General features: G+C 38.2%; 1 protein-coding gene across 5 annotated transcripts in view; it reads right to left on the bottom strand.

Annotated features, from left to right (window-relative positions):
- eif4ba (eukaryotic translation initiation factor 4Ba) overlaps window positions 1-13,134 on the bottom strand; it is an 83,320-nt gene extending 70,186 nt beyond the window's left edge. For 3 of the 5 annotated variants that reach the window (XM_028825866.2, XM_028825867.2, XM_028825868.2), the window contains exons 1-2: window positions 13,037-13,134; window positions 2,292-2,432 (exon numbers count right to left, since the gene is read on the bottom strand). In XM_028825866.2, coding sequence (XP_028681699.1) covers window positions 2,292-2,432; window positions 13,037-13,049 — 154 coding nt within the window. In that variant the 5' untranslated portion in view covers window positions 13,050-13,134. The remainder of the gene's footprint in view (window positions 1-2,291; window positions 2,433-13,036) is intronic. The other 2 variants (XM_028825869.2, XM_028825870.2) reach the window with 1 other exon arrangement.
- Window positions 13,135-13,776: the final 642 nt, after the last annotated feature.

Below are 13,776 nucleotides of genomic sequence, written 5' to 3'. Positions count from 1 at the left end.
GCCACCACCACCTGATCAATGCACCGTGATGTCCCTACATTGATCAATTAAAGGCCAGAGGTCCACATGACCGTCATCATCAAGTACTTCCATAGAACCCTGAATATAATGAGGACTGATTGAGGTTATTTATGTTAGGTAGAATGCCTAGAGGGGGCTGCGTGGTCTTGTGGCCTCGTAACCCCTGCAGATTTTATATTTTTTCTCCAGCAGTATAGAGTTTTTTTTTTTTAGTTTTTTCTCTCCTCCCTGGCCATCGGACCTTACTTTTATTCTATGTTAATTAGTGTTCCCTAATTCTATTTTCTTATTTATTTTGTCTTTTATCTCTTTCTTCATTCTGTAAAGCACTTTGAGCTACATCTTTTGTATGAAAATGTGATATATAAATAAATATTGTTGTTGTTGCCTCCAAATAGAGAAGTATTACAGGAATGAAATACAATATAGTAAGTCAAGAACTGTTAAACCTGCTTGGTCTGTCATCTGAGAGTTTAATATTTCAAAGTAAAACAGTATTTATTTGAATATACTGAAATGAGTTATAAATACTGCTGACTATATATTCATTCCATTTAACATGCACAAAACTATCAAACCCTACATATGCTGAAATGTCATACAATCATCAGATTTTGGCAATGATATTAAATAAGCAAAAAGCACACAAAGTCTCTGTGAAACACTGATGTTTAAGGAACTTTTATTTTAACGGTTTTTCTTTTGTTCATATAACTTTTTTGCATCTCAAGCTACATTTATACTTCATGTGGGGACAAAATAGCTGGTTAAGACAAGAACAAACACAGTGCTTACAAAGCATCAAGTGCTTATAGTGTGGTGCTGTCTCTTAAATGACATGTAAACACTGCAGATAAATGTCTTGAAAACACACCTCCTCAGTTGCTCCAGTTATAAAGTGCAAGTTTACATAAAAAGAGACTGAAATTAATTTAGCAAAACTAAACTGATAGATAAAACACATATTAGTTTGTTTATGTAATAACAAACAATTTTACTAGGGCTTTTGCCAAATTGCTATAGCCCCACTGTGTGTGCAACAGACCAAAAGAGCATAGTAGAATGTCTGCACCTCCACTTTACATTTCAAATTTTCTGCATGCAAAAAGTGGTAAAATCCCCATAACATTAAATATAAACTAGTCAAGCTGCTAGGTATGATGCATGCCGATTCTAGAGTTATATACTGCAGAGATGTTGGTGAATTCCAAAGAATTACCATGGGCAAGGGACATGCTCTCAATGTAGTGGAGGTATTATTTTGGAGAAGAAAAAAAAAAAACTTGCTTCTTCTAGAATGTACTGTTGTGTTTGATTAGTTAAAAACTGCTCATTGACTGCTGTGAGCACTCACTGCCGGAAGCAGCCAAGTTGATTTATTGCAAATGAATTGTTCTGCACTGATGTTTACTTTAGTGCATGCATATGTAGAATACATTCTCTTGCAGTGAGCTTGCTTTACACAAGTATATATGTTGAGGCATGCTGCAAAACGCAATGTGAATAACGTACACAAAACAGTGGTAAGCTAGCACATACATGTCATATCGGATTCATACGGAGGTACTGGACAAACTCTTGCACTTCCCTTTTTACTTAATTTTGTTCCTCACAAAAAACATTTCAGTTTGGCTCAATAGCACCACACCACAATTGATGTATGTAGCATATGACTAACTGACATACATACATAGTAAAACTGCTGCAAAAAGGAACAGATCAGTCTTTAGGTGGCACCTATGTAGTCCTATGCAATTCAAGCATTTTAGACCATAATGGGACTCGTGAATTTGAAAAAGGAAGAACGATTGTCCATTTTGCTGATAGTTACTTATGGTATTCAAATCAAAAATACAGCTGTTGCTGGAAGTCATTTGCAAATATTTGATAATGAACTGAAAAATCCCTAAAACAATACACAGTGACAGCTTCATGTAAATCTGGATAAGGAGAAATTTTAAAATTTCCTTACTATTTTCAATATTTAAACTGAAATACACATTTAGGGTTCTTATGGACAATATTTTCATGTGTACAGAGTGTAATGTATTTAAATATATTCTTAATTCAGACAGGAGTTTGACTGCCCTAATAACTTTTATGGGGCCTCCCAGGTACAGCAGAATATCACAGCAAACAGGGATCTGAGCTGAGCACTTTTCTCCCCTGCATCACATTACCTCCAAGAGGGGACAAACAGGAGTCAAAATACTTTAGCTGCCATGTTTGCAGCTATATTCCTGCTTGAAATTCTTCGATGTCCATCTTACCATCTCCTTCCAGATCATCAGTTTCATCAGCCCAACTGGTGGGTTTCACAGGCACATAATTTGCAGGGCTATTTCCCCCACTGTCCTCGGCCAGGAAGTCTGTGAGAGTCAAAGTCTTCCCCTTCTTGTTCTTTTTCTTGGCTGAGGGAAAAAAAAGAATTAAGGAACATTATTACATAAACATTTATAAATAAAACTTAAAGGGAATACTTGACATCCCTTAATTGGCAACGTAACCTTCCAAACGTATTCCAAAATATTAAATCTCTTTCATTTTATTGTAAGTGCCACCCTCAAACATCAAACCATCTGAACATCTAGCAAATGTTTTATTTTGTAAAAGCTTTAGGTTTAATCTTCATATTTTCTGGAGCCCAAAATAATAACAACAATAATTTTATTTATATAACAACTTTCCCATGCAAAAGATTGAGGGCTTGACAGACTCAAGCTATTAGAAAGACAACTTATATCCCAGGCGTCTTCTAAGGCCAAAGTCTCCCTTCACTACATCAAAATCAAATGTCAAATCCTCTGAACTGAATCGATGTACTTCTAAAACAGTGTCTATAATAGCAGAATCTACCCTAAAAGGCTTGTTTACCCAATTACACCACATTTCAGAGATGTAGAGAACACATGCAAACCATACTATCAATGCCAAAGATGTCACAATTGCCAAGCCATGTTTTCAGCAGTGTTAGCATCATATAAAAGGCAAAATATGAGTAGAAAGGAAAATACACAGCACATACAGGGTGCTAACTAAAAGCTGCAGACACACAAGCAGATTGTGAATCAAATTGGCCCTCCCTTGCATATGACGATCACAAAACAGGAGAGTGTTTCACTGGCCTGTACTGCTCAACTTACATTAAAATTAAAAACAAACAAAGCACAAAATTAAGTAGGAGATGCAAATGAGACTGAAGAAACAGCAGCAGCAAGCATTCACAATGCCGACTCGTAAGAAACAGGCCTGTGTGAGCAACAATTTCGAACTCTTATGCCTACATCAAAGGCACAGGTCTAGCAGGGTTACATATTATAGTAAACTGCTACAGTGCAATTATTTTCTCTACCTGCAATAATAGTTTCTTAATATTCACCTTTGATGTGTTTTACGTAAACAATTATTGTGTGGTAGATGGTGTGCAAATGTTGTAGAACACTGACAACAGCATGAGATACCTTTTTTAGTTTTTAAAATATTGCAGCACAATTCACCTGCTCAGCCTTAGTTAGCCGTTAGCTTAACGGCAATTCACACACTTATGAATACGAATGGACAGTTTAAATGAATATTGTTCTGAAAAATATGAAATGTATTAAATACAGGAAAAAAGAAACACATTAATAATGCCATGCTCAAATTCAAGCCTAGAGTTCTTATGCCTGTATCCAATGTTTATTAAAGTTAACACCAAGCTCTTACATAATTTACAATCTTTTGCTCTGTAATTTGCACTGGAAAACCAATTCTGGTTTACTATGTTTCAATCCTTCTGATTCACAATTTAGAATTTGACACCAACACTGTGGACTGATCTACCAGTAAATAACTTCTTGCCTTGCGATTAGTTTTAATCATGAAAAATCAAAGCCAAACCCCTTTCAAACTACTTATTGTTAACTAATAATATTCTATACATTTTCCTTGTAATTCAAGTGCTTTTGCAGAATTACAACAAGATAACATTAAGAAAAATAATTTAATACATGAAGTGAAATCTTTATTTCCATTCCTTCTAATGGTAGACACTTACACATTTGAGATTTACATAAACAACTGCTTATCTACAGGAGATTGCAGCCTATAGAATCACCACAGCACTGCATAAACATCTAGCCTTTAGACTCCATCAACCAAGTTAACACACAATAGTCTTAATTATGCAAAGCCACAATTGGTCCGCTCTAACTTTCCACCATGCTTTTTCTAAACTCCTTTCAAACTACAATTTCAACACATGCTTTCACTACTATTGCCAACATGGGTAGTAATCCAGATCAGAGGTGCAGTTTCACACTACATTTTATAATAGCACTGTCTCCATGAAACTGAATATGCACACTTTGACTAAATATTCATTGTTCTAATTCTCACTGCAACATAAAAACATTTTTTTCTTCTTCTGATTTCCGTATTTTTCAAACTGCTATGCTAGTTGTCACTGATAATCACAATATAGACACAGGAAACTCACAATAAGCAGCTTCTCTGCTAGGCTACTGTAGTGGCGTCTATTTTATAAATCTTTGTGTGAATTCAAGCATAGTTGTCAAAAAATAAGATTGCTATTGACAAAAACAAAAAAAATTTGATTGATAAAACCTGGTGTATGGACATCTGTCTGCAATTCATCTTTATAAATCACAATTATCTTGTAAATGCGTGTACGCGAACGTATCTTGAACACCACCCAGCTGCTACTCTGACACAATCATATATGGACTATGCAAATCAGCCTTGTGTATATGCAATCACAATGCTGCAGACCTTTGTTGGCTGGTAGAGCAGCCTCTCACCTGACAAATCCAGACACCACTACCTGCATTTAATGAGCTCTATAGTGCACTGCACAATTGAGTGTGCCAAGAGCAAGGGTGGCATTGTAGGTCCAACTCTATTGCGCTCAGAGTGCTAAATGTGTCAGGCATAAGTGTCTGAGCAGTTAGGCACTATCTCCTGGCATATGTAATTGCCATTTCAATGAATAATACATGCCATAAGAAAAACTGAGGATTCAGACAGTTTCCTTATTAATAAGCCAGCCAACTCATACAGTGCCATTAGCAAATTGTGGGCTGACCCAGGACACTAAGCAATGACGTTTGTCAGTCTCATCTAGGCATCACAGATGACTTGTAAGTTAATGGAATGTAACCGCTTATGGTTAACAAAAGCAGCTTCATTCTTGTTAGATGTCCTTATCGCAATAGCATCATGGTCGATTACATTGGGTGAACCAGATGCTGCTGAAAACTGATTGTTCACATTGGCCTGTGCAGCCCAAGCATACAGAAACTTAAATTTAACACCTCGTCAGTCAGTTAATGGATTACAAGGCACAGTGGGCATGATGAAGGTTGAGGCTTGGCTGAGATATCCCTGACCTGCTGGCAAGTTCCCTCTGTTAGGTGCCTGTTGCCAGACAGTCAACCACTGTTAACATGTGAACATTACCAGGTACAGCCTGACCTTAGGCAGTCTGTCTTTCTAATGCTGGGACCAACTCAGCACACAGTTCCTTGAGAAGGGCTCCATGGAGTCTAAATCAGCTGAAAAAACAGTTATCATGGGCAAAAAAAAATCTTGCTGGTGTCTAAAAGCTCATTCCCTTCATATGACCATTTACATAGTCTACAAAGAGCACCAAAAATTATGCTATGAATAGGCTGTAGTGAAAGACATTTAAAGCTATCTGGGAACTGTAAGTGAATCACACCTGCACTTTTACTTAATGCAGATATTGCCAACAGGGGATTGCATTGGATTCTAATCATTAGACGTGACAATAGGTAGTTGATATAAACTGAGGAACCTCAAACCCCAATTAAGTTCTTCGGTGCAGATATACAGCACCAGCACTCTTAAAAGGCAACAACTAAAATAATGTCTGCACATCATACTTATCACTTCTGAGCGTTATGCATATCCCTAAAAAACTGAGCCAAAAAACACTGAATTTTTTTTCTCCAAGAAAAAATGTTATCAAGTGTAACAGAGACACGTAAATACCAAGATGTGGGTAGGGGCTAACATCCTTCTTGCCCTTCTACTTGACTAACCATTTTACCACAAAGCTACATTCACGATGGGGAACCTTCTGGAACCAAATTCACCGGGCATATCACAGTGGTTGAGTGCCGTATGCATCAGATTCACTATCTATGACAACGCCTGATGACCATTACACACTGTCATCACTATCATTTGATTCAACTAATGGTTCAGTTTCAGTCTGTTCTAAAACTGCCTTTACTACTTTTCGTTTATACACCAGTGTGTTTTTGAGGCAGTATAATATCATTTAATCCACAGGATGGCAGCAGAATGCTGTTCAGAGTATCATTCGAGCTTAATGGTACATGTTTCACAAATTAACCTGAGTAGGGCTCTGGAATAACTGCATTTACTTAGAATTCTGAGCCTGAAAGTTATTTACGGTTAATGCCAAGGAAGTTAACATGTTTGTCACATCAACGCACATTATAATAATGGCTCAGTAATATGAACTATTATGCATGTGAGTGGTTATTTAGCTGATCTAGCTGCATTTCCCTCCTTTATCTTGGGTTGTCTTCATTTCCCTTCCCACTTTCTCTGAAATGTTACGTATGAATAGGTCAGAGCTGCTGTAAATATATGTATGCTCTCCTGTCAAGTTTTTATTTTTTTCTAAATCCTGACTTTTGCGTGAAAAACTGAGTACACACATTTCAGGCTGATAAGAGATATTGGTCCTAAAACGAACCTCCTTCTAGTGGAAGCAAATGATAATATTTTAATGTGGTTATATCACCTACCAGCACAGACTACCTCATTATGTAGGCATGGAATAAAAATTCTCATTTATTATTAATTTACTTAATTGGCTGATGCCTTTACCTAAGGCAATTTAAAATATTTGAGCTACAACTGTTCACATTTCTTTTATTTCTCCAGTTGGAGAATAGGCAGGTAAAGTAACTTGATCAAGGTCACATGGTGTCAGTATCAGGATGGGAACCCACAACCTCAGCATCTGAAGCCCAATGCCTTAACCACTACACGGCCGGTCTAATATAATACAAGTTGAGTTTTTAATAGAAGCAATTTATAAACTAGATGAAAGACTTCAACATGAGGCTCTACATTTCACAAAATAAGTTGCAGTGGTAGGGGAATGGAAATCCCACAGTTCTTGTGAAAATTCTGAGCTGTACTGAAATATGAAATCAATGTAATACAGCAGAAAGAAATATGATCAACAGACCACACACTACGCTTCATATATACTCAATCAGCACTACAAACTAAAGTACGTTAAGAGTGTTTTGACACTCATAGTCCATTTGCTTCATTACACATCAGAGGATGAATCACTACTTAGTTTCAATTGACAGTTCAGTTGCGTTTCAGACTGCAAACTTTCAAGGGAATTAAACATATCAATAAACATATCAAGGACATGTCATGGACTCGTTTCATTGGGAAGAAACTTTTTTTTCCTAACAAAAAAATATCACTAAGGGTAGACTACAGCTGTTTGTACACTGTTGCCTTTTTTTTTTTTTTTTTTAACTATTATCTAGTTATTTACCAAAAACAGCTCTATCAAAAAAAACCTATTATCGAAAAACATGGACGCATACTTGAATATGCATGGTACAAAAAGGACATGTTTTAAAGAGACAAGTGTACAAAAGAAGGCAAGTTCACTTGAGAGCATCCACTGGTGTGCTCCAGTTTTATGACAGTTGTGTCAGAAGAGTTTCAGTTAACTGTATGATGCAGCATATTCTTTAGTCCAGTAATCCATATATGAACAGAGCTCCAATTTAGGATATCTCAAATCACATATTTACTATCATAACACTAATAGCTTTGTTAATAATGTTTATTTTGGAACGTTTCATAACATTTACTACACATGTCAAAGATAGGGAGCCACCTTTATCCGCATAGTGCCTGCACTGAGAAAACATCCCTCCTGCACACATCACCTGTTACTAAAGGATAGTGGGTTTGATCGTTGGGCTCACAAGGCAATACTATTTGTTTCTTGCTACCTCTGTAAGTGTTTTAAATGACCTAATTACAAGTGAATTGACAACATTTTTCTTTTTCAAATGCTGTATGATCATGAGCGAGGCATGTATTGGGTGCTTGAATCGGGTGTTAGGCTTACTCTGATTGACTGTGAGTTGTTCTATGCCAATTACGTCACATTTGTACCTATATGCATATTTATATTTACCTTTGTAATAGTTTTAAAAGTTTCATGTTAACCCTCAACTCATCTTGTGAATGGAACCATTAAGTAGCTGCAGCAGACGCCTAGTGTGACTATCATAGCATGCACAATTTCACCCATAAAACACAGTTATTTTCCATAGCTAGATCAGTCTTGTGTCAGATCACATTCATAACTGCTCAGTAAAGCACCAACACAACCCGATCCAAAGGGTCTCAGTACAGTTATTCTGGTGCGCACTTGCGCATCACATCCATCTAAATCAGGGGTTCTTAACTTGAGGTCTCTGGACCCCTAGGGAGTCCATGGATAGGTTTTAGGGGGTCTGTGAGGATCAGATAAAAATGAACATTTATATTGACTGTACAGCCTATAGTGTATATAATTCATACTACATATACATACATACACACACAATATATATATATATATATATATATATATATATATATACATACACACACACACATATATAAATATACATATACACACACACTATATATATATATATATATATATATATATATATATATATATATATATATATATATATACAGTGGTGTGAAAAACTATTTGCCCCCTTCCTGATTTCTTATTCTTTTGCATGTTTGTCACACAAAATGTTTCTGATCATCAAACACATTTAACCATTAGTCAAATATAACACAAGTAAACACAAAATGCAGTTTGTAAATGGTGTTTTTTTATTATTTAGGGAGAAAAAAAAAATCCAAACCTACATGGCCCTGTGTGAAAAAGTAATTGCCCCCTGAACCTAATAACTGGTTGGGCCACCCTTAGCAGCAATAACTGCAATCAAGCGTTTGCGATAACTTGCAATGAGTCTTTTACAGCGCTCTGGAGGAATTCTGGCCCACTCATCTTTGCAAAATTGTTGTAATTCAGCTTTATTTGAGGGTTTTCTAGCATGAACCGCTTTTTTAAGGTCATGCCATAGCATCTCAATTGGATTCAGGTCAGGACTTTGACTAGGCCACTCCAAAGTCTTCATTTTGTTTTTCTTCAGCCATTCAGAGGTGGATTTGCTGGTGTGTTTTGGGTCATTGTCCTATTGCAGCACCCAAGATCGCTTCAGCTTGAGTTGACGAACAGATGGCCGGACATTCTCCTTCAGGATTTTTTGGTAGACAGTAGAATTCATGGTTCCATCTATCACAGCAAGCCTTCCAGGTCCTGAAGAAGCAAAACAACCCCAGACCATCACACTACCACCACCATATTTTACTGTTGGTATGATGTTCTTTTTCTGAAATGCTGTGTTCCTTTTACGCCAGATGTAACGGGACATTTGCCTTCCAAAAAGTTCAACTTTTGACTCATCAGTCCACAAGGTATTTCCCAAAAGTCTTGGCAATCATTGAGATGTTTCTTAGCAAAATTGAGACGAGCCCTAATGTTCTTTTTGCTTAACAGTGGTTTGCGTCTTGGAAATCTGCCATGCAGGCCGTTTTTGCCCAGTCTCTTTCTTATGGTGGAGTCGTGAACACTGACCTTAACTGAGGCAAGTGAGGCCTGCAGTTCTTTAGACGTTGTCCTGGGGTCTTTTGTGACCTTTTGGATGAGTCGTCTCTGCGCTCTTGGGGTAATTTTGGTCGGCCGGCCACTCCTGGGAAGGTTCACCACTGTTCCATGTTTTTGCCATTTGTGGATAATGGCTCTCACTGTGGTTCGCTGGAGTCCCAAAGCTTTAGAAATGGCTTTATAACCTTTACCAGACTGATAGATCTCAATTACTTCTGTTCTCATTTGTTCCTGAATTTCTTTGGATCTTGGCATGATGTCTAGCTTTTGAGGTGCTTTTGGTCTACTTCTCTGTGTCAGGCAGCTCCTATTTAAGTGATTTCTTGATTGAAACAGGTGTGGCAGTAATCAGGCCTGGGGGTGGCTACGGAAATTGAACTCAGGTGTGATACACCACAGTTAGGTTATTTTTTAACAAGGGGGCAATTACTTTTTCACACAGGGCCATGTAGGTTTGGATTTTTTTTCTCCCTAAATAATAAAAACCATCATTTAAAAACTGCATTTTGTGTTTACTTGTGTTATATTTGACTAATGGTTAAATGTGTTTGATGATCAGAAACATTTTGTGTGACAAACATGCAAAAGAATAAGAAATCAGGAAGGGGGCAAATAGTTTTTCACACCACTGTGTGTGTATATATATATATATATATATATATATATATATATATATATATATTATATATATATATATATTCATTGCATTCGTAGTCTGTGTCACAATCTGATTGTATGGGTGGTTACCTAACAGGTAACGCTTGTGGTTGGTCAGCAAGTCAGCTACCATCCACCACGGTGCCCTCATTTCAGTCGCGAGAAGCAGATCATAGAATGGTTGAAATAGTTTACTGTCAAATAATTCAAAGAGTACACGACACGTGTTTCGCCCTAATTCTGGGCTCACCACATGCCGTGGCGCAACGTTAGAGGCTTCACCTCTGGCGTTGACGTCCGAGGTTCAATTCCCCGAGAGGGGGGTGCAATGAGTGTGTACGCCTGATGAGCCCAGAATTAGGCCGAAACATGTGTCGCGTACTCTTTGCATTATTTGACAATAAACTATTTCAACCATATACATATATATACATATACATATACATATATATATATATATATATATATATATATATATACACACACACACACATACATACATATTATATACAAATGTCTACGCATGGAAGTGTGTGTCTGTCCAGCCCAGAAGTGAGAGGGTACTACAGTATGAAGCTCAGAGGGCTGGCAAGTGAGACAAGCACATCAGCAAAATTCAAATACCTAACATTTCTACATTTCAATTTTTTCCAGCACAGGCTTACTCAGCCAGTGTATGTGTGTGTGTGTGTATATATATTATATATATATAATTTCAACTCGAAGTGTCTTGGAAAATTCTGGTGTGCATTGACACAAGCCTACCCTCATCTACATACCTTTGTGAATCAGGGATTTCAGCACTTGTTGCTATCAAAACGAAAACCTGAAATAGACTGGATGTCAAAGATGATATGCATGTCTATTGTCAATGACCAATCCACAGTTTCATATCACAATCAAACCTCAATAAATAAAGTACATTATATTCATTCCATGCAAAGTTGTATTTATTTGAATATTTCTGGGAAAGGGGGTCCATAGCTTTCACCAGATTCTTAAAGGGGTCCATGGCTCAAAAAAGGTTAAAAATCAGTAATCTAAAACAAACCGGACTTTCTGAGAAATCACACCAGAGTCTGAAAAAACTACACTGAATAATCAAGGTGTGAAAATGCCTTAGATCTGAGCATGTGCATGAGTGTACCCTGTAATGGTCTGGCACCCCATCCAAGATTGTTTTTTTGCCTTGCACCCACTGTTGCTGAGATAGGCCCTGACCAACTCTAACTCTAGACTAAACAGATAAGAAAAGGAATGAATAAATTCACGCTCAAAGCTGTTTCATTATCAAAGGAAAACTGTGCCCAAAAAGGAAACATATTTGAAAATAGAATATGCAAACTTCACGCTGGAGGCATCCAATCAACTTAAAAACACTTGGATACCAAATGCCACTGACACCACTCTTATATTTCCAAACATTCAAAAATAACTATTGGAACACAACTTCCAAAATGATCCACCCTATAGTAGGATTTACTCAAATAGAGTTAATCAAATGTCTAAGGCACATATTTTTACATACAGCTGGTTTAGTGGCCAACAATGAAATGTCCTCATCAGCAAAGAAAACGGGCCAGGCAAATGCCAATCAGAATCAGGATAACTGGCCTTTTATTCAACAGAATGAAAAGGTACCTTACACTGTTTTTTTTTTTTGTTAAGAATACTCCAGCACGTTAGATCTGAAATAAATTTCTTTGAGTACTATAAGCTGACTCAAACTGGCAGCAGTTTAAGGTGTGGCAAGAGTTTCTGAATGAAGCACAACACGCCTCCTACAAAGATAAGGCCGCTTCTCAGAAATCTATAGGAAGGTTGCATCTGCCGAGTTTTCAGGGACAGAACCACAGTCGTCACATTTAACAAATGGCCGCTCTGTTGCTTATTAGTAAGTGCAAGTAACTAACATTAAATTTATTTGCGATATGTGATCATTTCCGCCGATAGCCGCAGAGTGGATCGAACACCGTATTCACAACGCAGGAAAACACAGCCGGACTCGGTGGCGAAGAGCTTTTTGGGGGCCACACGTGGGGACCTTTGCCGGGCCGAGTCTGCTTCTCCACCCCTCTCTGTACGCATGCGCCCGCCAGTGACACGCCACCTTGCGCCTGCGCACGTTCGTTTGCTCGGGCGGGCATGATCTGGCAGGCGGCCTCTCAAGCGCCTCCGCACCACGGCCAAGCAAAGCAGCAAAAGTACACTTCGGTACATTGGCATCGCTTTACAGTGTTCACAACAGATGAGACGCGGTAGCCCAACTCGCTTACGCCTGAAGACCGGGACACCCGTACGCGGGGGGCACTCCTGGGATCCCCAACACTTCCTCTTCGGTATAGCTCGCTCACGCTCACATACACACTTACTCACTCGCGCGCTTGAACACGACAGTCGGAGCAGTGCCGCGACTCCCGGCGCCAAGATGAGCCCTGTGCCAGCGTTTTACTTTCAGTGTTCCAGTCTCTTTCTAAGCGCACGCATTTCCACAGTCACTCAGTAATCATACGCGACGGAAATAGCCCTGACCATCCGCTGTACGCTATGCCGAAAGCGCACCAGTCCCCCATACACAAACCTCACCTGAAGCCGCCATGATGGAGAGTGAGTCCGTGTCAGGAACCCGGATGGAGGCGTCACGTGGCCGCACGTCCTCGAGAGAGAGCGCGCGCGCGCCGCGCCGCGGGGGTATCCTTGAGATAAATCACCTGCCCTTGGTCCAGCCAATGGCGCAGTAGATGGGCGGAGCACTAGACTAGAATATTTTATTTATTTGAACTAAACAGTACCTGATGTCTGAAATCCTACGAGGATGACAGGTTAAAATTGATTGATTTTAATATTATGAATGGTACATTAAAACTATCATGTTTGCAGTCTGTTATTTTTATAATCAGTTGATTTGGTTTAAAAAACCAAATTTCTTGTGTTCATGCCAAATCAATTTCCCATTGGGATTAATAAAGTATCTATCTATCTATCTATCTATCTATCTATCTATCTATCTATCTATCTATCTATCTTCAACAATCTTTAATTCTGTGGTTGGTATGGAACTTCTTTTAAAATGATATTTGGAGTGTCCATGTTGCCTTTTAAACTTTCAAATTTTCACCAACATATTCTATTATACTGGTACTTACTTTAGCAGGAGAATTTTTCTTCCCACAATATGCCATATGGAAATGTATATTTTAGTTAATAGGAAATAGATGAATCGTAGGGGTGTAAAAACTGCTCAATGTATATTAATGGATCGATTCACATCATGGAATAAATGCTCAATGATTCACCGTTTAACCTACCCATTCCTATGTCTCCAG

This window comes from Erpetoichthys calabaricus, chromosome 3 (assembly GCF_900747795.2).
Source record: "Erpetoichthys calabaricus chromosome 3, fErpCal1.3, whole genome shotgun sequence".
NCBI classification, from domain to species: Eukaryota; Metazoa; Chordata; class Cladistia; order Polypteriformes; family Polypteridae; genus Erpetoichthys; species Erpetoichthys calabaricus.
This window is presented reverse-complemented; position numbering and strand designations above follow the sequence as displayed.